The sequence below is a fragment of the Excalfactoria chinensis genome, chromosome 5 (genome assembly GCF_039878825.1).
Source record: "Excalfactoria chinensis isolate bCotChi1 chromosome 5, bCotChi1.hap2, whole genome shotgun sequence".
Classification (NCBI taxonomy): Eukaryota; Metazoa; Chordata; class Aves; order Galliformes; family Phasianidae; genus Excalfactoria; species Excalfactoria chinensis.
The window spans coordinates 5,347,285-5,372,373 of NC_092829.1; the positions used below are offsets into that span (position 1 = coordinate 5,347,285).

The 25,089-nt window shown below is 44.3% G+C and overlaps 1 protein-coding gene across 1 annotated transcript in view; it reads left to right on the forward strand.

The window, feature by feature from the left end:
- The window catches only part of PRKCH (protein kinase C eta), a 100,676-nt gene that overhangs the window by 20,295 nt on the left and 55,292 nt on the right, over positions 1-25,089 (forward strand). Inside the window, exons 2-7 of the mRNA XM_072337411.1 lie at positions 2,305-2,368; positions 18,502-18,652; positions 19,396-19,430; positions 20,781-20,869; positions 22,186-22,315; positions 23,104-23,231. Coding sequence (XP_072193512.1) covers positions 2,305-2,368; positions 18,502-18,652; positions 19,396-19,430; positions 20,781-20,869; positions 22,186-22,315; positions 23,104-23,231 — 597 coding nt within the window. The remainder of the gene's footprint in view (positions 1-2,304; positions 2,369-18,501; positions 18,653-19,395; positions 19,431-20,780; positions 20,870-22,185; positions 22,316-23,103; positions 23,232-25,089) is intronic.

Genomic DNA, 25,089 nt, shown 5'->3' on the forward strand with positions numbered 1-25,089 from the left:
TTACCAACATAATTTATGTTTTCCTAAAGAAAGCTATCCTGTGCCAAGTTGATCTTGGCGTTAGGAAACTTTTCTCCATAGAAGCACACGCTCCTAATGTCACTTCCTGCTCTCTGGATATTATCTTCAAATATATACACGTGATAAAGTTTGTCTGTTCCCATTTCGTGCACAGCTCCTCCTTAGTGTCTAAATACTGTTGAGTTTTTCTCTGAGCCTCCCCACCACTGGCTTCACCATCTCATGGCACGCTTTTGGCTTTACTATCTCCATCAGTAATAATATTGTGGCTCCCGTTTCTCTGCAAAAACATAGGTTTTGTCTTTGAGCAGCCACAGATAATACTGGGGAGAAAAGAACGCGTGGAGGTGATAATGGAGGTGTATAGCAGGGGATGGTGGAGGTTAGCCCTGGGGCCTTGGTTTAGAATCTGCTCATCCCATGAGCAGTGGCTTACAGGAGCATTGCAGATCCCATCCCAAGGAGTCAGCACAGAGCCCCTCTGTATTGCACAGCCATGGGACAGGACAGCCTGTGCAGCATCAAAACAAATCACAACCCGTTGGGTGGGTGCTGCTGTTGGGAGCTGCTCTGTCTCCTGATCTCGGGCAGGTCTGTGATCAGGTGTGAGTCTCATTTTGCTTTTGGTTTTCTGGATCAGGGACTGTTCTCTGTTTCAGGTTCTTGCTACATATCTCTAAACTGATCTCAGATGGTGTGTTGGCTGTTGGTTTGCTGGTCAGATGGTCAGATTTCATCTGTAAGGGAGATCATGGCAGGTTCAAAAGGCAGGCTTCTATCAGTAGTACATTAATTATTTTATTTCATTGTATCTTATCCGTTGTTGCTGCTATCCATTGCAGACCAGAGAGGCCATTAAGATGGCCTGGTCTGACCTCTTGTGCAACACAGGCTGCTGGTTTGATTGCCAGCCCTATACCCCATGACTGTTGCTCTGCCAAAGATACCTTCTAGGGCTTCAGTTCTCATTTTGGAGCCTTCCAGCTGCAGTGTTTTGTTAGATCCTGCCAACATGCACCATGAGTAGATACTGAGTGCAGCAGCATCCTCTTACCTGAGCACTCTTGACTTGTGGTACAACAATATTGCTTCTACTCATACTAACAAAGTCCTGATAAGCTGAGAACAGTTTCGCTACTTCAGCAACAAAGACTTTGAACCAAGAAAAGCTGACAGCACGGGAACAAATGCAGTTAGAAGTGATCTAGAACTGAGAGAGCTCTATTTTCAGAGCTGCCGTTCTGCAGATCATCTGTACCCATGAAGTGTGAAGCTCCTCTTTGCTAATTTTATCCTTGCAATGTGGGGCTGCCTGGGGAGAGTGTGCCTTTATTTAAGTGAGATCTCTGTGTGAGCTGCCTGATGTAAACTTCAGGTATTTCTTAGCTGTGACTTTGTTCACCAAGTAATTTTTAGCAAGAAAACAGGAGCAATAACTTTATTAAAAATGCCAACTGAAAGTTGCTAAGGTAACATTCTCTGTCTCTTCTAATTTAGATTAAAAGTCTTCAAGGAACAACCCTCATTTTCCTACTTTCTGTGGTCTAAAGTCAAAAGGCGATTGATATCAGAAATAAGAATTCACCCCAGCAATGATGGTATTTTGAGAGACTGAAACGTTTTTAATGGCATAGGATACAACAGGGAAAAAATATGCTTATAATTCACCAGGCAGTTATACATGGATCTTTTGTGGGAATTTGGTGTTATTCTAATGTGGTTGAGACTGTTCAACATTTAGGGCTCCTTAAAAAAAACTGGGGACTTGATTCATCCTTTTCCATGGATGTGCTGAACTATTTGGGTGATGGGTGCTTAATTTCTTGTGATGTTATGGGTGTGTGCAGGAGTACGTGGAGCTTCACATGTTCATAGAATCATCAAATGGCCTGGGTTGAAAAGGTTCATAATGATCATCTAGTGTCAACCCCATTGCTATGTGAAGGGTTGCCAACTACTAGACCAGGCTGCCCAGAGCCACATGCAGCTATTTCACCCAGAGGGTGGTGATGCACTGGAACAGGTTGCCCAAGGAGGTTGTGGATACCCCATCCCTGGAGGCATTCAGGGCCAGGCTGGATGTGGCTCTGGGCAGCCTGGTCTGCTAGTTGGTGACCCTGCACATAGCAGGGGGTTGGAACTGGATGATCATTGAGGTCCTTCTCAACCCAGGCCATTCTGTGATTCTGTGTTATCCAGAGCTGGCAGGACTTGTCCTGCGAAATCCTGAGAAGACACTCTGCCTTGAAAAACAATCTCCTAATGTTGCCTTTGCTCTTTCAGGTGGATTTGGAACCAGAAGGCAAAGTGTTTGTCGTCATTACTCTTACCGGCAGCTTCACAGAAGGTAAGGGAGTTCCTTTGGCTTGTTTCCATGAAGGGTTCATCTTTCATGTATATTATTGCCACCAGTTACTGAGTGACATATAAACGAATGGCATTCCTCACACAGGTTGTGTGCTACTGCACACAGAGGATTCTTGAGTGGCTGGAAGTTAGGATGGGACTGTTGCTAACCTCATGTGCTATAGTCCATCTGCTCTTCTATTGCTCTGATCTTGAACCAGGGGCGTTGTGTCATGCTAAGCCTGGTTTATTTATCTGAGGTTGTCCTTCAGACAGGTTGTTTTTGCTTCGTGTACTTTTCACCTGAGTGCTCCTGGAAGGGCAAGTGAGCGTTGTAGAACATGTCTAAAGCTTCTGGCTGACTTTTAGTCCATAATGGATCCCAGCTACTTCATGTGCATTTCTGTTTCCAGACTTCACTTTGCACAGGAAACACAGGGCAACGTTTGCTCTAAAAAAAATCCTGGAATTCCTGAAAAAGTATCTGGGCAGATTTTTTTTCCCCCCCATAACTATCATTTATAGTGTGTTGGTTTTAATTCCCTGTTGTTTACTGTGTTAGCAATGAATGCTGATATACGCATGGATGTGAGCCGGGCTGGAGAAGCCCAGGAAGCCTAGAATGGGCCTCCAAAAAAGGCAGATTATTTTCCTCAAGCCTACTTCATGGTTGTTTGTTTTAGCTGTATCCTTGTACTGTATCTGAGGGGTATCTCCTGTATGGAAGCCAAGAATCAGGGCAAGATCTGCTCTGCTGCCCTTTACCTGCAGTCTTGGAGTGCTGGATTTTTTAATGTTTTTAATTCTTTATCTTTTTCCATCATGGAAACGTGTATTTCAAACAAAGGTTTGCATCTAAGCTTTGATTTGCTGTGACCCTTTGGGGAGCTATGCCAGTCCTGCTGAGCCTGTAGCCGGCTGCTAGTGAAGCACTCAGCTTCCTTTTGGGTGATGCACAGGAGAGCTCTGCTTTGTGCGGCTGTGTCCTTTTAGAGTGTTTGAACCGGAATCAATATGTATCCAGCTGTTCCTTTTTTCCTGAGTAGCTGTTTTCAAAACAAAACTGTGTAGATTTCATGTGGCTTTGTGTGCTTATTCCTGAGGTAACAGTTGCACAACTGCGTTTTACTTTCTGTGCTGGGTATCTGTAAATGACCATTAGAGGGAAGAACAACTTTTGAAGGGCATCTCAGAAGACTGAAAGAGCCTTGGTCACTTGTTGCTGTTATCTCTTGTTCAGTAACCAGGGCTTGAGAAAGAAATAAAAGAAAGAAAAACATGATGTACTGGGGAAAATGTGGGTCACGTGGATGGGAAAAAGAGAGACTGTTGGCTGCAAAGGGGTAGGGGTTTATTCATGCTGTGTTGGCTCAAGGCAACAGGTGAGATGAATAGCAGTGATGTTGGCTTGGACCTGAGCTGATGGAGGATGAGGTGCTGTGGCAGCCCCTGTCCTAGTCCAGTGTTGCAGCATGTAGTGTTGGTGCTAGGAAGGAGAGGTAGGAGCAAAGGCACTGGTGATCAGCGCTTTCTGCAGGCTTGTAGAGTATCCTGATGCTCGTAGGCTATGATTGATGCAGGAAGTCAAATGGTGTGATTTTATTTACAGTGAAAACCAATGGCTTCTCACCATAGCAGCAATGTGGTTTGTTTCCCTTATTTTCAAAGGGCTAGGAAATAAGAGTGGAAGAAAGAATATCCACTTGGCTGGGCATTGCAGCAGGGTGGGGAAGACCCATGTTCAGTTTTCCAACAAAGTTCACTTTCTGTATAAATCCAGCCAAGCCACACAGTATTACTTCAACTTTCGGTTCTGTATCTATTCAAAAAGGGCGCACCTTTCTCTGTTGGTATATGAACTCTGTGTTATGGTAACTGCTCTTGCATTTACCCATGCACACAACGTTAAAAGGTGGTTTACCCTTTCTTCTCCTGGGAGGCATGGCCCACAGCTTTGCTTTGACAAGGCACTGTAAGGATACATGCAAATCAGATTCATTTGGGAGAAGCTTTCTGTTTGTCAGAAGGGAGTGGGGGGGGTGCAGAGGTGTACTGAGGATGTGTGACTCCTCTTGGAGGACTGGGAGGCCCCTCAGAAGCAACAGGAGTGAAATGACGTTGCAAACAGTATTTTCTTCAGCAAAGCTGATGATGAAAATAAGGGTGTATCAGAATCACTAAGCTACAGGGCATTTACTGAGCAGCGTGGCAGTTCACATCCACACATGACTGTGACCATTCTTGGCCACTTGATGCAAGGCTGAGCAGGACTGTTGGACCTGAGAATAAACCCATGGCGTGGATAAAAGTCATAGTGGAGGCTAAACCGTAAGGACTTGTTGCTAACAGGGTGAGATGAAAGTCAAGTCTTTCTATTGCTTTCAGAGGAAAATGGGAAATAGTATAGTTCTATTTCCTCTCTAGCTATTGAAGATATATGGATTTACAGAACAAGAAGATCAGAGATGGCTCTTGGGGCTTTCTTTGATTAGTTTCATGCATGGTCACCCTTAAAGTTTCCAGAACACATCTAATGCAGTGCAGATCTAAGTGCAGATACTGACTTCTTCCAAGCTGGGAAGTTGAGGCACTGGTTGAGATTACCTTCTCAAAACAATGAGGTATTTTCCCATGAAATCGTGCTCTGTTCTATTCTGTTGTTTTTGTTTTTTTTCTGGGAATGCAGAGTCACACTAGCCTGTGAATAATTCACAACTTAAAAGCACAAAAGAAGGCTTCCCATTTGTCTGCCTGAACATAGATGGCAACTACTCCCACATCCTTACTGGTAGGTATGGCTGGCTTGGCCTGAAGGCTGTGTTTGTCTGCATGCATAAAACCCAACTGCCTACTCTAGGAGTTTGCATTCAACTCCATCAAGGTAGCGCATAGACCTATGTGGAATTTCAAGTAATATGATGTTTAGGACTCCTGTTTGACTTCTTGTGACTCAAGAGTTAAGTGTGCCCTGCTTGAAAAGCAGCGGTGGCAAGGTGCTGCAACAAAAGTCAGATTGAAAAAAAGAAGGATGATCTTGTAGTGTCCATTGACCTGCTCTTTGAGGCATCCTCATGTATTCACAGCATCTCTTCAGTAGGTGGTGGAGCCAGGAGGATAATGTGGTGGAGCTGGTGTGTGCTATGGGGAGCGTCTTCCTTTGCAAAAGCCGACTGAGCATCATTTGTGAATCACTTTAGAGCTGTTTTTCTTTATAAATTGTTTGCTTAGGAAAATAGCCAAGTTCACCAAGTCTCAAACACCATCGTATAACTCCAGTAAAGTAAAAGAGTGAAAAAATAACTAAGGAGAAGGGAGGAGAGAATCAAAAAGGGTTAGGTACACCTGACTCAATTACTTGGCTGTCCTAGAAAACTTACCCAAAATAGATGGTCCTGGTGGTTTTGGCAGCTTGTCCTTTACTTGGCTTTGGGAGTGGTTGTTTTCGTTTGATGGGTAGATCTTCTGGCCAGTGATTTAATTTGGTTCTACTTAATCTATAACAAGAACAGAGAGGGATGGTGCTTCCGTGACTGCGTGCAGTATATCTGAAAGAGGCATTCATACAGTCTGAAGATGAGCATGCTATAGAAAAGGTACAGTTGGCACAGATGCACATATTTGTCCTCTTTAAATTCTTATACGCCCATCTGTTGCTGCTTCCTGAAGTATTTTGGCATGGATAGAGGGGGCAGTGCTGTGTTTGGAAGCCCATCTCCGGGTGTCCAGCTGGGCCTGGCTCTGCTCTGGGAAGGATGTCCCTGAGGAGGCAGGGGTGAGGCTATTTGGGCTTCTTTACCTGTTTGTGTTTCTTTACTTGTTTTAAAATCCAGCACTGTGTTAGTGGCTGTTAGTGCTCATGTTATTACTTCATCCTCAGATCCTCCTTAAGGTTGGATATTACCAAAAATAACTCTCAGGAGTGGGGATGCAGTGGCAGAGCTGCCCATGGAATGGTGGGGTCACCATCCCTGGAGCTGTTCAAGAACCATGGAGCTGTGGCACTGAAGGATGTGGGCATGGTGGGGGTGGGCTGGGGTTGTGTAATGATTGCAGGTGAACAACTTACACTGTTAGTGCCTCTGGATGTTGGTGAGAAGTTAGCACTGCTACTTGTGAGCAGGTGGCTGTGCATTGGTGCAGTGAGGCCAGGCTGGCTGCCTGCAGAATGGAGGAGCTCTGCCTGCAGCTTGTGCTGCTCTGCCCTCTGTTTGCCACCTCCCTTGCTGTTTGCTAATTTGAGCAAAGCTAATGAAATTAAGGCAGAGTAATTATTTGACTGAGTTAATGAATGAAGCAAGCTCCGTAGCAAATGAAGTGCTTCTATTTTCAAACTGGTATCATTTGTCTTTTTCGTTTTGACGTTGCCACTCAAATAATCCTGGCATGAAGTTCACTTTTAATTTCAGTGTTGTAAGTTATGGTTGGTTCTTTTTTTTTTCTTTCAGTGTCAGGAAAGACAAAGATGAATTTGTGTTCTGGGCAAGAAATAGAACAAAGAGAATATTGAAGAGCCGAGTGATTGGTAGAGCAGATATAGCACCCACTGCTAAATATTTAATGTAGATAGGCTTTGTGGCATCACGGGAGCTCAAACCTGCCTCTGAAGCAGGAAATGTTTCTTTAGTTTGTGGCTGTCACGTGGTGTACTTGGGATGGTTTGTTCTCAAGCACTGTGCACGTTGCCTTTTGCTGTTGTTTTTCTCAGAATGTGTTTTCCTAGTGTTAGATGGTTTTTTGTCTGAAGAAACAGCATTTCCTCAGGCAGGCACCAGTAAGACCTGCAGCCTTGAAGTCTGAAATGGTGCTGCCTTTGTGCTAAGTCTTTGCTGTGTGCTGAAGTGTGGCATCTCAGCCACGCACCAAACTCCTTTTGCAGGTACATTATTAACTTCTTGCACAAGAGGGAGGAAAGAAAGATGCTTACTGGTCCTCCGTGAACTGCAGTAAGGTCTGTTTTCATTCTTCTTTATAAAGGAAAGGAAATAGTTATTTGGAAGTAGGAACCAAGACTGGAAGGTGTCCTGATCTCAGCTTCCAGTGTGCTGAACTGCCCTTCTGTTTTGGGTTACTGGCTCAAACTGGACAATATTAAGGCACATATTAGACACAGAGAACCTCCTGATCTAAGCAGGCAGGATCAGTGCAAAACAGGGTAAACAAAATGTTTTGCTGTTTCAGGCATGCAGTCTGAAAACACAGAGGCCTTTCCTAGCCCAAAGTCTTGTGTGACAGAGCAGCAGGGAAGTGCTTTTCTATACCCTTATAGTTGTTTTTTTTCCCCAATACCTGATTGCTTTGCACTAGTCAGATATGTGTGTACTGCAGACAAGGGGTTTCCAAGTATGCTCTGTGTTGGCTCAGCTCTGCTCTTCCAGATGAAAGTAGATCAGAACTGCATCGATTCCTACAGGGAAAAGTCCACCCAAAGGACACCCTTGAGAAGACTGTGTCCTTACAGAGACCAGGAGCATCATCCACCGATGCCGATACAGGAGGTGGGACAACATCAGCCTTTCCAGACGATTATCTGTCAGGTTAACAAGGACAAGACAATCCCACAAGTGAAGCAATAGCACGTTAAAGCTTTTCAGCAACACTGAAGATCCAAGGAGAGAATCTCAACGCTGAGGCTTCCCAGGGAGATGTTTGAGTCACCATCCCTGGATGTGTTTAAAAACCATTTGGATGTGGTGCTCAGGGATGTGATTTAGTGGAGGGTTGTTAGGGTAGTATAGTTAGGTTGTGGTTGGACTCAATGACCTTTAAGGTCTTTTCCAACCTGAGCAATTCTGTGATTCTATGAAGGACAATTTGAGGTGCTGTTTCAAACCGAAGTGCCTCTGAATATTCTGAGAGACAGCGTTTGGGTTACAAAACACCATTACTGGAAGTGACTGTTTGACACCTTCAGTAAGGTGGAAAAGCTCTGCTTTGTCTTGTCTCTGGGAAGGCCTACACTGGGAAATCAAGTGCTTTGCTTGATGCTACAGAGGATCTTGAATGCAGAGGCAGGAGGTGAGCAGCCCCACTGCATGATCAGAGAAGCACCTTCATTTCCTGGAACATGGTTGATTTGCTCCACAGCTATTGCATTAAATATCAAGCTGAGAGGTTTTTGGTTATCATGCCAAAATCTGCCAATTACATAGATATTCAGACTCTGTAAAAGTACCTTAAACAGCAGTATTAGGGTTAACTTCCTCAGCGGGCTGTGTTTTGTCTAGGCTTTGAAACCTACATATAAATATGCAGACTTGCAATCTGCTCTGGGATTTCAGTGTTCCTGGCTGTGACGAAGGGCAGAGATTTTAGTTTGCTTTATTTTAATGTGATTCCTGGAAGAAGTGACGCTAGTTCCCAGAGGAGCTGAAACCTATCTGCTCGGCCTTGGAGGGCATCAATGCGTTGGAGGGGTTGTGTGTAGTCTAGTGAAGCAGAGTGGCAGATGTGGGCTGAGAGGAGCAGGGCACGAAGCTGCTGGAGGTTGGGATTGTGGTTCTGTGGCTGGGGATGATAGCAGCAGCCCTCTGCTGGCTGCCACTGTGCTGTCAGGACATGTATATCTATAGATAAGTGATTCTGTGCAAGGCTTGGGGATTTCTCTCACAGTCGTAAGAGAGGCTTTGGGAAGGAAGGTTTCTGGGACAGGCTGCTTGGTACAAAACTCAAGATAGGAGGAAGGTGGATGGGGGACTTACACCACCTACATGCAACTCTATATGTGCCCAGACTTCCTTCAGTATTTAAACATCACCTCTCCTGTCTTCTCTGCTCTTCAGTTTGTGTCCTGAGACAAGATAGCAACCTTTCTGGGAGAGCTTCTGCAAGGGGTGGGAAGAGGAGGGTAAAGACAGGAGCTTGAGGGACAAGGAAAGGCAGCAGTAAAAGAGCTGAGACCAGCTGAGCCTGTTTGTAGCTAGAATCTGGAGCAGTTTTTATGCCAGAATCTCAGCTCTTTTCTGCTGTCTTGCTGTGAAACTTGTTGAGCCAGTGTGTACCTCTGTCATCAGTGCTGTGTGCCCCAGGCCACAGATGGGGAACGGAGGAGAAAACTGCTGCGCTTCCAGTGGATGTGAATTTGTTCTTAGTGATGCTTTTGTTTTGTTAGAAAAAATGGAGAGATCATCTTAAAAACAAAAACCTTTCAATTGCTAAGGTTACAAACTGAAACCTTAAAATACAAGGAGATGCTTGGATTTGCATCTAAAGTTTGGCCTTCCTTTATGTTCATGATGCAGACTCTGATTGCAGACCAGCCAAAGGCAGACAGACATTTCATCTCCATCATGCACAGCTTGTGGCCCTTAAGAGACTAGTGAAGTGTCTGGGCCCCTAGTCTAGTCCTGCACACGTTTTTACTTTGCATTATCTGAGGTCCTGTGTTTCAACTCCAAATGTTGGATAAGGCAAGAAAAGCAAGTCCTTCAGAGAGGCACTGATATCTCATTCAAAGAGCTGATGGTATGTTGCACATCAGGGCAGTCACACAGGTCAGTTGCTCTGGCTGTTGGTGACACAGGTCCTACAGAAATCACAATGAAATCTGGCTGATTTTCCTTCCAGCTTGTTTTCACACCTCCCTTTGTGTCAGCAAACCAGATTTGGGTATTGATCAAGCTGAGAAGTGACTGTAGAAGGAAGCAGGGTGCTGCTATTTAGGGGATCTGCTTAAATCAGTGTAAGAGCACTGTTCGGAGTATTGCACTGCATTCTGACTTCCATTCTGTTTCTTCTAAGCCTAAACAATTTTCCATGGGAAAAAGAAGAAGGGAGCTGCAGGCTGTTTATCACAAGCTGATGGAGAAGGTGACTTTGATCCTGTTCACCCACCTCTAAATTGAATGTCTGTAACTGAGAGGGGTGGGATGGGAGTGCCCTTAGAGAGTCAGGTGCAGCAATGGAAGGGGCTGCGAAAATCAGATTGGTTGTTAGTGCTGGTGAATGTTATGGGGCTGGTGAAACCTGCCAGGTCCTTAGAATCATGGAGTTATTTGAGTTGGAAGAGATCTTTAAAGGTCATCTAGTTCAACAGCTCTGCGATGAGGAGGACACCTACGGCTTGATCAGGGTGCTAAGAGCCTGGTCTGACCTGACCCTGAGTGTCTCCTTTCCTTGCATAGAAAGAGATCTTGAGCCAATGCAAGCAACTCCCTCTACTTGTAGCATCTGGCATTTTTAGAAGCTGTACTTGCATCATGGATTTTGGACATCTGCTTTTGAATTCTCAGAAATGTGTCCCAGAAATGGAAAAAATACATATTGCAGCACGAAAACCCTATTGGGTTGGAGCTAGGAAAGGGATTAGGTATTTCCTTGCAACGCTACCATCATCGTCTCAGTGAGAAGTGCTGCCTTTTTACAGGTATCTTTGTGGCAGCAGTAAGCTTGGAAGGCAAGAACCTGAATTTATTATTATTATTATTTTTAACAAGTGCTTCTCTGTGGCAGCGTTTTGCTCAGCCTGTGGTGTGTGGGAATCTGCGTGGGAGAGCGACATGGTAAACAAGCCGCTTAAGGTTGTTGCAATTTGGGAACTTACTAGCAAGCTGCCATATGGAAATCTTGAGAGCAGCAGGGATTGGCAGTGCAATCAGAGCCGAACATGCGGCCACAACGCTTGGGCAGGGTCCGCCCCGCCATGGGGTGACCGGTTGGCCAGGAGGATCCAGCTGTTGCATGGAGGTGGTGGTGATTCAGGTGTTGGTCATCATTCTACACCAGTACAAAGCCAAAGCCCAAGCAAAGGCTTGGGTAAGTCTGAGGCATTGGAGATCGCTACTGCGCAACAGCGGTTAGCAGCCCAAGCAGTAGAACAGGGGGAGTGTTTAATTTGTCTGACTTAGTTAACTTTCCCATTTAATTCCTTCCTGTCTAGTTTCCAGTTGTGCTTTTGGTTACATTCTGCTTTCCTGATGAAAGGTGCAGTGCCCTTAGTAAGGAAACTTGAGGTTTTATCCCAGGGATGGCTGTGATGTTGAGTAATGTGGTTGTAATTTGTGAAATTGCTGCAAGACATTGGGTCCTTCTGGATACAAGCTGCTGCTGCAGGCTTTGTGCTCATCCCAGCTTCATTATGCATTTTGGCTCATGTTACATAGAGAGTATCTTTCTGGTGCCTCCTCTTTGAGGCAGATGTTCAGCCCGTATCCCTCTGGAAAAGTTGCATTGCTTTAACAGTAATAACGTGAATTTTAATCAAACTTAATTGAGTGTAAAACCACTTTTGTTTCAGTGCAATTGGCTGACTTTTCATCCTAAAGTTGATCACATAGTCCTGAAGAATGGTGTCCCTGGAGCATCTACTTAAAAGTAGCTTTAAACAGCATCTGGTTAAAAATAGATGCATCTCAGAGCACGTGCCGTGCCGTGTAGGTATGGCTTCCTGGTAGCATGTTGTAATCCCACTGTGGAGCTGCCCATGAGCAAGAGTTGCTGGTTGTTACAACACATTCAAGCCCTGGAGCATCAGGATCAGGGGAAAGTTCAGGATCTCCCTGCTGCTTGCCCAGCGTGCCAGTTACGTGTTTCTCAAGGATTTTGCACAAGTGCTGGTAACTTTGACCTGTGAGCGCTGTCACTCCATGGGTTCTACTTGTGCTCTTCAGCCAGCACCGCGTAGTTTGAAATCTTCTAACACTGTGGGCTTCTGGTGAATGAATTAATCACGGAAGAGATCAAAGTTGCTTTGTCAGTTTTCTTTTCATGTGTTTAGCAAATAATATGCTTAAATGGCCTCCTTTCCTAGTAAGTGGCATCTCAACATGTTTCTCTTCAGTAGAATAGGTAAGAAGGACCAGGAGGAGGCTTTACAGTGGAAGTCCACTTGCTTAAGCAGAAGGAAATAATAATGAGTGTAAGTGATGAGGGAAGAAGAGAGAGGAATTGGTTCGTTAAGCCTTTAATAAGTAATGCGGTAAGAAATACCACGCTACTAGAAGTATTTGCACATCTTCAGGTGGAGGGAAGATTTTCCCCATCTTATGGTAAAGCTGAGGTTGCAGGCAGATCATAGGATCGTTAAGGCTGGGAAAGACCTCTTAGACCATCTCGTTCATGCCCACTGATCACATCCCTCAGATCCACATCTCCACAGGTCTTGAGCACCTCCAGAGACAGTGACTCCACCACGTGGGCAGCCTGTGCCAATGCATCACCATTCTTTCAGAAAATAATTGTTTCTTAACATCCAACCTGAACCTCCCCAGGCACAACTTAAAGCCATTCCTCTCTTCCTATTGCCGTTACGTGGGAGAAGAGGCTGATTCCCACCTCAGCATGACCTCCTTTCAAAGAGTTGTAAAGAGTGATAAAGTCTCCCATGAGCCTTCTTCAGACTATACAATCTCCATTCCATCAGCTGCTCCTTCTCCTGAAGGATCTTGTGCCCTTCACAGCTTTGTTGCCCTTCTCTGGACAGACTCCAGTACCACAGTCTATCTTGTAGTGAGGGGCTTGAAACTGAATACAGATCTTGAGTTGCAGCTTAACCAGAGCCAAGTACAGAGGGACAGTCACCTCCCTAGTCCTTCTGACTACACTATTTCTGATTTCAGCTGGGATGCTGTTGGCCTTCTTGGCCACCTGGGCCCACTGCTGGCTTATGTTCAACCAGCGAATGTACTGTTCTGCCTGCAAAGCAGATATTACTGGCTTTTGCTTGCTGTTCGTGGAGTTCAACCTAATTTTTTTTTAATCATAAAGGACTTTTCTCTGTTACTGTCTGCCTCTAACAAGCCCAGCATGGCAGGATGGGGCTATGGAGACATATGGAGTTGCACTGGCATCTGGGAGGCACTGGGTGAGGGAGTCCATGGTGAGCTGGGGCTGCAAGTTTGTTTGCCCAACCCAGCAGCTGGGTGATCATGTGCAGCTGCAACCAGAGGGAAATTCCTATCTACCCCTTGGCTTGATGTGACCCAACTGATCTACCCTGCTTTTCCAAACCATGTGGGTACTGCATGTACTCCTGCTGGGTACAGGCACAGGTACAAGGTAGCCTTCCAGTTATGGCCTCTGAGTGGCTCTGAAGGGCTCAGGACAGTATTCCAGATGCCTGCTCTCTCAGGCTTCTCCTTTAATATAAAATAAAACCCTTCTTACTTGACATTTTCTCTTACAGCACGTTGAGGCATGTTATCATCCCAGCCTGGTGTCTCTTTTAAGAGAGTATCACGAGGTTAACGTCTCCAAACTAATGCAAGAACTTGCAGAGATGGAATGATAAAAATGAACTTAAGGAAAGTGCCTCTCACTGTTGGCAGAGAAACATACACAGGATGGGAAATGGAGCCATCCTTTTCCTTCTCTTACAGTGGTGGCTGTAAAGAGATGGGAAGGGGGAGCATGGAAAAGTGGCTGTCCCATCAAATACAGACTAGCTGGCATGCAGTGCCTTCCCTTTCAGAACCTGGTCTTCGTGGCATGAGGTTATTTATGTTCAGTTGAATCTTTTATTGTTCTCTATACTTCCATACATGCAGAAATGAATGAAGAAACCTTTCTATTCATACTTCCCAGCTTTGCACAATGTACTGCAGTGCTTTCTTTATAACCATCTACACCCATAAGAAGACTTACTAAAAAAAATAATAATAATAATGAAGAATCCCAGAAAGGATTTGTAAAAGCAGATGTGGGGAACTGTGTTTTTGAACCACCCTGAAAAGCTGCATGGCAATCTTGATAAAATACTATGCAAAACAACCTGTATAGAATCCACAGTTGGTCTGTAAGCTCTCGTGTGGTAGCAGCGTACATCCTTGCTGGTTGCTTTAAGTTTCTCAAGCTGCCTTCTTCCTTCTCGTGTTCTCACAGAACTTATGCAAACATAAAAAGCAGCTGTTCCTCCTGCATCCTTAGCGCTTAATGCCTGAGGTGTGTCTGCTCAGAATTGGGATCTCTTCCTCACCTGCTGCCAGCAGGGCTTTGGCATTGCTGTATCATTCTAGAAATAAGCTTGTAGTGAGATTTATAGCAGTAGCTGAGTGCTGTCGTGCTTGCTAACACTGATTGAACTTTGTTGATCCTGTTCTCCCTGCTGCTGCATGCAACCGTTGTCGTTCAGCCTCGTACTCAAATACTACTGACTGCTTAGAGCTGAGTTTATGTCCTCAGACTGACAGGAGATGAAGGAAAGAAGGAGGGTCTGCCCTACTTCAGCATGTGCTTGAGAAACAAAGGCCTTGCCTGACAGCAGAATCCATGTGATTTGGTGCTCTGACTGGGGCAAAGATGATTTCACATTTTGTGCATTTCCAAAACTGCTGAGAATTCTGTTTCGTAGTGATGAATGGGAAAACTCCTATTCTGCAGGGTCAGAGCATCATTATTCCTCCTTGTTCTTTAGGACAGTACTTACTAGTTGGCATCTTAAAAGATGAACTGCCCATTAAAATGGCCTTTCTGGGTAGTGTTGATAGAAGACAGCCCAGTCCTGTTAGCACCATCTAGTTCCTTGGCCTTTGTACCAAATGTCTCCTACTTTCAGAGGAGGAAGCAGCAGCAGCTGGTTCAAACAGAAGTCCCAGCCTCTGTTTGATGTGCCACGTGTCTGCTTTGTGAGAATCCTCTACTGGGCTTTGAACTAATCTGGTTTTGTGCACAAAGTGACAGAAACTGCGGGACAGAAGCTGGGATGGTTTTGAAGTGGAAGAGAAATCTCAAGTAGTTATCAAGTTCTGTGTGGATGTGGCTGTCTTTACTTGGCAGGTTCCCGTGTTCAAGTAATTCTTGAAATGAAAACACTGAACATCAGCAAAAAAGAAAGATTTTCAATCTACAGATGTATACTGGGGAAGCAGAACAGTCAGCAATGAAAATACAGCCTTAGGTCATAGCTGTTAAATCCTTTTCCCATTTCAGAGTTGGACTATCAGACTCTTGGGTGCTGTGTTGTGTTTATGATGACAACCATAACTCCTGGTTAAATGATATCAAGTCTTCATAAGGGATTTGTTCATAAGATAGGATGTTTTTCAGCTTGGAAAACAATCACCTCTGTTTATTTTCAGTTAACGTGGAGAAGCCTGCTTTAGGTACATATTGAGAGAGCTCCTGCAACACTGCTGGAAAGGATGGATGCATGTTCCTCCTCCGTCTTCCATTTACTTCATCTGATTTTTGTGTTCCCCCCGTGCTGCTTGCTGGTAGGATGTGGCTAGGTGACCTTCACCAGAGTGGTTATGGCAGCGGCGAGGTCAGCTAGGTGAGCTCTGGCAGGCATCAAGGCTTCAGCTCCACCATCTCCAAATCATTCTGCCTTGATGTCAGAGGGATGAGCTCACATGCTCTGTGCTGTGGTTGATGGGATTGCTGGGGATTTGTTCTATGGGATGTGGCTGTGTATTTGGATCAGTCAGATCATATGATAGATGATGTCCGGCTCATTTTCACTCCAGACAGCATCAGGAAACTGGAGAGCACTTAACCAGGGGGGTTGATTGCACGTTACAAACACTGCAGGCCCTTCAGAGCTTAGATTTGTTAGAATTTAATGTGAAATGAATGTAAGCATTGGCAAGGATCACTTGGAAGATGTGCAGCATCTGAAGAAATGGGTACACACTACAGCTGTATAGCATGGGAAAATGTGAAATCTGAGGACTGCTTTAAATATTAAGGATATACAGAAGGTGTTTAGGGGGGAAAAAAAGCGTTCTTTTTAAAAATAAAAAACACAAAAACCCAACCCACCAAAACTCAACTCGTGGCATGTGTTTTAATGAGAAGTGAATCACAGTGTTGTATTGCACTGTATGGCAGTTCCAAAAGCAATAACTAAAAGGCCTTTATTTGGATGGCTGGGAAGGGGAAGGGTATTTCCACCTTATGTGTGTCTGTAAGTTGGGAGCTGTAGCACTGCATAATGTGTTGCTGGATGGAGACCCAGAGAAGGCTCAGGACAGGCCTGGGTTGTGATTCACCAGTGCAGGCAGAGACAACGTGAGCCAAATGGGGAACGGGTTCTCTTAAACTCCGGTAAATGGGAGTGCATGATGCTAAGAATAAGAGCTGCTGGGGTCCTAATGGAGCAGTGGTATGAACCAAGCTGGAGACTGGGCTGCTTCTTCATGTGATTTGCTTTCACGCTCAGCACACACTCACAAACACTCCTCTTCATTTTTGGAAGTAGGTACGTTCTGAACTCCAAGACTGGTGATTCTGCCAACTGAGGTTTGTGGCTTTAATCCAGACAAATTCTTACCTTTATGCTTACACGTAGATCGAGGAGATGTTCACTTAGATTTCAAGATGGCAAATTCCAAAATAATACGAGGAGATTTCATTTTTATTCTCTCACATGAAGTTTGGGCTCAGTGAAGGAGCTGGCCCTTTATCTCTCTCAGGGAAGGGAGATGAACTGGTTGACCTCTTGAAGTTCTCCTCATGTTTCCTAGGGCAGATAATGAGGCTATTGAAATTGTGCAATGATGATTGAATGCTGGGAAGGGATATTAAACCTCCGCACGTCAGCTCTCACTTAAGGAGATCAAAATGACATCTTGTGTGGGGGGAAAGAGGCAAATTGCCTCACAGCTGCAGGGTTCCTCCATCTTGCCATCATGTGTTTCTGGTTGCCCGCTGACAGACAGGATGCTGTAAGAGATGGACCGATGTTCTGATTCAGTCTGGCACTTCCTGTGGTCCCCTGAGTTCTGTTGACTTCAGTGAGAATTAAATACACATTTAAGCACTTCCTAAAAGGGCAGGCTTTTCTACACCCGTCTCTTTGAGCAGCTGCTTGAAACCCAGCAGTGGAAAAGACATATTTCTTTTGAGTGCTTGAATCAGCCATATTGCATCCTTTTTCTGTTTACACGAGAAAATCCTAATTTAGAGCGTGCTTCCATTTTAAAAATAAATATATGTTGTCTTATGGGCTGACCTCCCTGTCATAGTTACATCATGGAGTCTGAAGTTTCCTATTAGTGCCTGTGGAAGGGAAGGGACACATGCTGGAATGGCTGGGAGAATGCAGCAGAAAAGTCTGAGCTTTATGGCAGTCTTTGCTTCAAAACCTGTGTGGCAAGAATACGGACAGGAATGCATCATGTGTCTTGCATCCCTTTGAAGTGGCTGGGTTCTGCAGTGCCGGGATGGCTTCCCTTATCTTCCCTCTTACAAAAAGGACCAGGAAATATGCCTGTGATGTGGGACTCCTACACTTCAAGCCTTGATGGGGCCGACAGGTTTTTTTGTTTTGTTGGTTTTTGGCTTTTTAGTTGTTGTTTTTAGTGGTTCATCAACAAAGCCAGTTGAAAGCAAGAGAAATGCCCTGCCCCCTTTTAGTGGGTAGATGATGTGGTAGGGTAACAGCTGTGTTTGGGTACCGCTGCTGCTCAGCAGCTCTGGGATGATCAGAGGGCTGGGAAGTTTTCAGACCGCCTGCCTCTTCCTGTGCCCTTATATCTCTGCAGATGGGTTTGGCAATAGCTGGCTTTTGTCCTGTAACACCTTGCCCTCGAAGCAGGAGTTCTGCAGCAGACCCCAGCTTGTGTTTCCAAGATGCGCTTGTTAGCAGGGCCTGAGCCTATCCCTTGGAAAGCAACTGACTTGAAAACTGAATTTCATTTCTTTCTTCTGAGGCGAGTGTAGCCCAGATGAGGCTTTGATCTGGGACACTCAGATGGGTCTGACCTGGTCTGTTCAAGGGTCCCAGAAACCAGATGGCTTTTAAGCTTCAATTTTCAAGTTGGGTGTCTGCTGCTGTATGAAAATGACTTTCTTGATCGAGAGTTCAGCTTTGTGTCAGCTTTTCGAGCTCTCTAGAGAAGGAGGAGAATGGCACATTCTGCACAACATGTGGTGATACAGGAGCACAGCGTGAATTACTGGAGGTGTATGAGCACCAACAGTGCTTGCTTTGGCTCAGCACTGCCCTGTAGAACTGGTCAATCTGTTGCATGCAGTTACATTTATTACCCAAAGAGCTGTGGGTGTTGATAACTCATTAGCCTTGAGCTTCTGGTCCATTTATACTTTGTGAATCAGTGGGTTGGTGGCATGTCTCAACAGGGGAGAGGAGGGAGAGAAAGGTGGGAAGATGCAGGTCTTTCTAAATGAAGACTGTAATTTCCGATTGGGGTGACAGTTATGCGTGATGGCACTCAGTTTTTGTTGCTTTCTCTTGTGTAGGGACCCTCCAGAGGGATCGCATTTTTAAGAACCTCACTCGGAAGCGCCAGCGGGCCATGCGAAGGCGAGTGCATCAGGTGAACGGGCACAAATTCATGGCTACCTACCTGCGACAGCCGACCTACTGCTCACACTGCAAGGAGTTCATCTGGTAAGAATGGTTCAATAGCGGTGGTGCAGACTTTCCTATCCCTTCATATTCTGGGGATGGACGTGCCAATCCAGATGCTGAACTCATCAAGGGCTACAAAAGTGACTCCCCCTGCCCACCAGCATTGCCAGGGTACGTTTACGCTGCAAACCAGTCTGTTCTGCAGAGAGAGACCAGAGCTGATGTGTAAGCTGGTTGATGAAAGCCAACAGGGAGAGTTTGTGGATAGGACAGTGTTCTTCGCCTATATGTGCAGAGGTTATTTCAGGACAAAGGTAAGCTCTGCAGATAGTAGCTTGAGTGGGGCTTTGAGAATACAGAGAGAAAAAGAGTTGCTTGATAAGCTAGAGAAAATGCTGGAGAATAGAAAAGCCAGCATAGGTGTAAGGTGTGGGATGATATGTGAGGAGGGAGTAGGCAGAGCAGGAAGAAAAACTTATATGTCTCTTAAAAAGAGTGTGAAGTGGGAGAGAGAATAACAGTGTGTGGGCAGTTGGGATCAGTTTAAATAAGTGTGATGGGTGTTGTAATAGAGTTTTTTAGAAGCTAGGGTGAGGGGGAATGTGAGGAATAAATGGACACTGACAATATTGCCCGTACTGAATTGCGCCATTATTGCCAGGCAGTTTTATCCCAGGGGGTCATTCGGAATCCTCTTTGTCTTTTGACTCTCTCTTCTGTGAGTGGTCTACAGCAGGCTGGTTTTCTAATGTTAACTTATGTTCATATTTTGTTTTGAACAGGGGTGTGTTTGGGAAGCAGGGATACCAGTGCCAAGGTAAGGTGCTCCGCTCCTGCACTCTGTGTCTGTCAGATATGCTGTCTCAGGAGCACTCCCCCTGCTGCTGCTTACAAGCCTCTCTGAAATCACCACTCATATTCTTCCCCAGCCAGCTAAAGTCAAGCAGCAGTCAGGCTGTTGGCTAGAGTACATGCAGGAGCAATCCCCCATGTTCATGCAAACATACAGAGATCCAGTTGCTGTGTTTCACCCACAGTGTTCCTCCTGCACAGATCCACTGAGCTGCACCTGAAATGAACAATACCTGGCTAGGCTTGAGACCCAACATCCCTTCAGTGTAGTGTCTGACTGGTACTGAGGCACAGTTACTCTGTTTGAATGGCCACCTTCCTTTCTCTCCCTTTCTGGCTAAACAAAGTGAAATTAGGGATGTGACTTGGGTGGTTTCATGGCCTGGTGCAGCCTGAATGTGTGTTTTGGCTAAGTAGCTGTTTAGAAGTTTGTGGTCCTATTTTACACTTAATTATTGTCCATCCTTTCCATTTTTCTGTGGTAAGAAAGAAGAGCTACTCGCTTCACAGGTGCATGGTCACTCAGGCCTTTTAACACAGTCTGTTTCTTGTGCAGTAGGTATCCTGTATGAAATCTCTGGGTGAAAATGAATGTTATTTTTCAGACCCTTGTGAGTACAAGCTTGAATCATCAACAAACAGAATAGTGTGGGACTCTGAAATGTGTCTGCAACTTACGGTTCCTGTTAAAAAGAATCTCCTTGAGAAGTCAGTAGCTATGGGTCTTAATGGTGACTGCAGTGTGTGTTGGGTTATGGTGTGGAGGAACCCGAGTTCCCTCCAGCCCAGCCAGCTTCAGAGCTGCAGAGAACCCAGCTGTGCTTTAGGGCTAATTAGCCCTCTTGATGAGAGATAGTTGATTAGCCCAGACACAGCTCTATTCTGCTGCAGTTATCCCAGATCTGGCACTGCACTGCACTGAGCCTTACTGATAAACTGATTGACAGCGCTCATCCAGCCGAAGAGGCACCATGTTACTGAGATGTAGGGATGGCTTTTGGTACCTCAGACCTATGTTTCTGTATGTTGTATGAAACACCGTGGGATAAAGTGCAAAGGGTTCAATTCACAATGTTGTTTCTGTGTGCATCGCCCGTATTTTGTGGCATCTGGGAGTGATCTGGTGCAGAACTTCTGTTGAAATGGGTTGGAGATAAATCTCCAAGTCTGTTAGGAGATTTGGGAAAATCTGGGTAATTTTCATGTTTTTAATGTGTCCCAGTAATATAACTGATCTTTAAAGAAACCAGATTGTGAGGTGATGTCTTCCAAGTCTTTCAACAGCTCTTTTCAGCGTGTCTTTTTCATTTCCTAGTATGCACCTGTGTTGTACACAAGCGCTGCCATCATCTAATTGTTACAGCTTGCACATGCCAGAACAATACTAACAAGAACGATCTCAAGGTAAAAATGGTGTTTGTAATTCTGGGTCATCATAATGAGTGAATCTCCAGGGTTGTCTGGGTGGCTGGGTGTTTTCCCACAATGAAACTTATACTGTGTCCCTTCATTCATGGATTGAAAGCTGACGAAGTATGATAGGGGTATGCATCGCTACCATTATAATAGGCAGTTTAGCATCATCTGGTTGTTCTTCTGTTAATTCCGCTAACTAGTTGGATCAGCGTATATTCCTATATATAGGAAGATTCTTCATCCAAAGACATCAAGATACAGCAAAACAAACATTTTCCTTGATAATTTTTTTTCACAATTGCCATCATCAAAATGTTGAACCCTATTCTCAGTGTGGATTTCTCTGGCTTGAAAACCCAGCCACTGCTCTTTGTTATGCCTTTTTTTTCCTCCCCCCCCTGTAATTTAAAGCACCCATTTGGTCATTGCATCATACCTTTACTCTATGAAATTATTTATGTTGTAATAAAGAAAGCTTTGCATAACTTGTGTTTCCAAAGGTAGGTTGGTTGGTTGGCTTTTTGTGTGCTAGCTTTGGCTGTATTTAACAGGAGTAATGTCCCTACCTAGAACTGCACTGTGCATTGCATGTCTCGTTTCTATAATTGGAAATTGTTTAATAACTCTTCGAGGAAAATTGAACCGAAATGTTTGTAATTGGGAGGTAGTTCTATTATATCCCACATGGAAACCTTTGCGGCACAGACACGCAATTGCTTTCCTCATTATTTCTTAACTTGGAACCGCTGAGCTGGACTTCTTAAAATGACCCCTTGCCAAACCAGATGAAAATAAGCTAAAATGCTTAAGGCTAAAAGTGCAACTTCAATGGTGAGTTTTGTCACCCATCTCATAGGATTGTGAGTGGTTTATATCATAATCTGAGTGATGTGGTTTATTGGGCATGGTGGGAGTGGGTTGATGGTTGAACTAGATGATCACAGAAATCTTTTCCATCCTTAATGATTCCACAATTCTAATTAAGCTGCTTGAAAGGATGAAAGAGATGAGGAGACTTGCTTTAAACTTCTTGTTCCAGTAGCCCCTTCGAGCATTGTTAAGCCATGGGTTCTCCTCTCACTCTTCCAACATCTGCTTGTTGAGGTGCAAATGAGAAAGTAATGAAGAGGTTAAATGAGAATGGGTTCTTTCAGCTGATGTAACATTTTTTAAGGTGTCTTTGAGATCAGAACAATCCCCAGTTGAAAAAATGTAAGGTTAAAATGGAGAGCAAGCAGTAAACAACCATCAGCATGTGTGTGTATTCCAACACTGAAATCTGTGCTTTTCTTCTGGTGCCTCAGGTGACTGAACAGAGGTTTGGCATCAACATTCCTCATAAGTTCAGTGTCCACAACTACAAAGTCCCGACCTTCTGTGACCACTGCGGTTCCTTGCTGTGGGGAATTATGCGACAAGGCCTACAGTGTAAAAGTAAGCAGCTTCTTACTGTTGTCTCTCCCCAAAAATGTGTGTATTTTAAACTCTTGATGTAGCCCTGATTTTCGCAACCTTCTAGAGAAAGCCAAGCAATAGGCATGCGTCTTAGTCAGAATTATGGAGATACTGATCTACGTGTTAATCTCAAATTTCCAGGATATTAATTCTTTACTCTCAGCTCTGCTTCAGTTAATTTATATTATTGAGTTGTTTTTATGAGTATTACTTCTTCCTGTGTTAATTTTTCTCTTTACTTGGAAGTTGATTGACTCTGTCAGTCTCAATTGATGAAAAAACATATCCATGTTTTCATTTTGGTGCTCCAAACTGTATAAAAGTGGGTAACTAACAATTTCCATTTGCCTTCATCATCCACGAGGGGGTGTATGTGTGTCTCTGAGTGAGAAGGTTGTTAGTTTCCCAGTGAATCTTTAAAATTAGATATCTGCAAATGCAGTGGAAGTTTAATGCTAATTCTGTAGCATTATAAATCCTAATTTATAGGCTGCCATAGCTTCAATGGCATTTACGTGCCTCAAACATGTTTGAGCTTATGAATAACTTCAGGTAACATAGCACCCTACTTGGAGAATTTTGGTATGCATACTTGCTTTTTGGAAAGCTATTCTCTTGAGTTTTACATCAGGGAAAATACACTGTTTTTTCAGGCCCAGTGTAGAATCAGGACAGTATATTTCCTGAAGCAGAACAGTCCTTTGCTTTTTTAAGCTGTAAAATCCCCTAAGTTAATCTGAATGTTCCTTTCCCATCACATCTGTCAGTCTGTAAAATGAACGTCCACATCCGATGTCAAGCAAACGTCGCACCAAACTGCGGGGTGAACTCAGCAGAGCTTGCTAAAACCTTGGCATGCATGGGCCTGCAACCAGGAAGCATTTCCCCCAATTCGGTGAGTCTTTTTTTCCTCCTCTGTTTTCAGACATTTATGAAGGGGTCCAGTTTGTATGTCTGTAGGAGAAATTGAAGACTTCTCTTGCAGCGAGTGGCAACGGGCTGCATGAGTAGATTGTTGTTTTCTGGGTCTCGTGGCAAAGATTTCTCCTGGAAAAGGAATATCTTCAATCCATATTTACCCTGGTGGGGGCATCGTGTGTTACGTGGTTTAGTGGGAAAATACTGCTGGTAGGTGGATGATTGGGCTTAGATGATCTTTGAGGTCTTTTCCAACCTTGGTGATTCTGTGATTCTATATCGGTCTATAAATGTCATCACTTTGTTTTCGTTTCATAGCAGTGTGACTCGACTGACTCATGGTCAGTGTGTTTCCAGTGATCATGTTTTCCAGTGGTCAGTGTAATTCATGCTATGCCTTTCTTCAGCCTTTCCACAAACAAAAATGCCCTGTCTGTATGTGTGACTTGTGATAGAGAAACAGAAGAGCTCAGCAAGAGGCCTACTTTCTCTTCACAGCTTTGTTGCTGTTTTTGAGTCATTTGGGAGCAGTACTGTTTTGTTACCACAGCTTCTCCAGGTAAAACCTGAATCACTGTCAACACATCATTATCCCTGATTTTTGCTGTCCAAGCCAGAGTCTTAGTTAGATTGCTGCTGGAATTGGGATCTAGGCGTACAATTTCTGGCTGTCAGTATTTAAGTCACACTAAAAATCCAGCTCTTGTGTATCTGAATCTATCTGGAGAATTTAAAGTGTAATGTAAGAGCTTGAGAGAAAATGTCTATATGCAATATTAGAAGCTAGGGCTGTTACTTAATAACAAATCAGTTTTCCTGAAGCTTTCTTGGCTAGCAGTTTTGAGTTTGTTTGAGACCCCAATAATACTTAGTAAAATGTTAAGGCGTTTTTATTTGACCTAAGAAAGTAAATTCAGAATGAAAAGATATTTGCCAGACATGGTTAATCGTGTGAGTCAGCTCCACTGGTTGACCACATCGCTCTGTCTCAGCCTTGTGTGCTCGTTAAGCTTCACTGCCCCTTTTGACTTCAGTTGGTTCATACAAAATCAGACTTCCTTACTTTCCTTCTTCATGCTGTAGCATTTCAGGGTTTCTTTATTCTTGGAGTTGGGAGGAAACACAATCCTCGCACGGTCATCTTAGTCTTGTGAAAATCAGCACTTGTTCACATTCATTGCTTATGTAAGCTGTACAGCAAAGGAAGATGAGAACAAGAAACAATCTCCTCTTATTACATGTAAACTAAAGGTTTTGTTTAGGGTTCAGGAGGTTAAATTGGAGAGTTTTGTTGGATGTTGTCCTGAGTGCTTTTGCTGCTGTCTGTATGGCTGGGGTTACCATTCCTCTAACAGCAAGGCAAGTCTTCCTGTGCATGGAAGAACTTTGCATTACACCAGAGTAATCACAAGGTGGAGCTCAAGAAGTCCCTTTGACTTTGTTCACATTAACAAGCTGAACAGAAGTGCTTTCAATTTCCATGTGTACTCACACTGAGTATGGGAAGCTGAGAACCGAGGACACTGAAGGCTGATTTGGACTTCATATAGGGCAAGAATATGAACTCTAGAAAGACATGCTAAAACAGATGCAGTTGCTGAAAATGCAGGCGAACATTGCTAGCATGGATGTGAATAGTACTCACTTAAATGTGCAGCAGTGGAAGAAGGCAGCTGTGGGAAAGAAAAATACTTTGAGGTTTGGATCCCACTGAACTCCATGGGCTTTTAGTAGGAGGTTTCACATCAGATGGAGACCTAAGAGAGTCAGATGAAATCTTTTCGGATTCCAAATTTCACCGTCACTTTTCATATTGCAGAAGTGGTGTAGGCCTC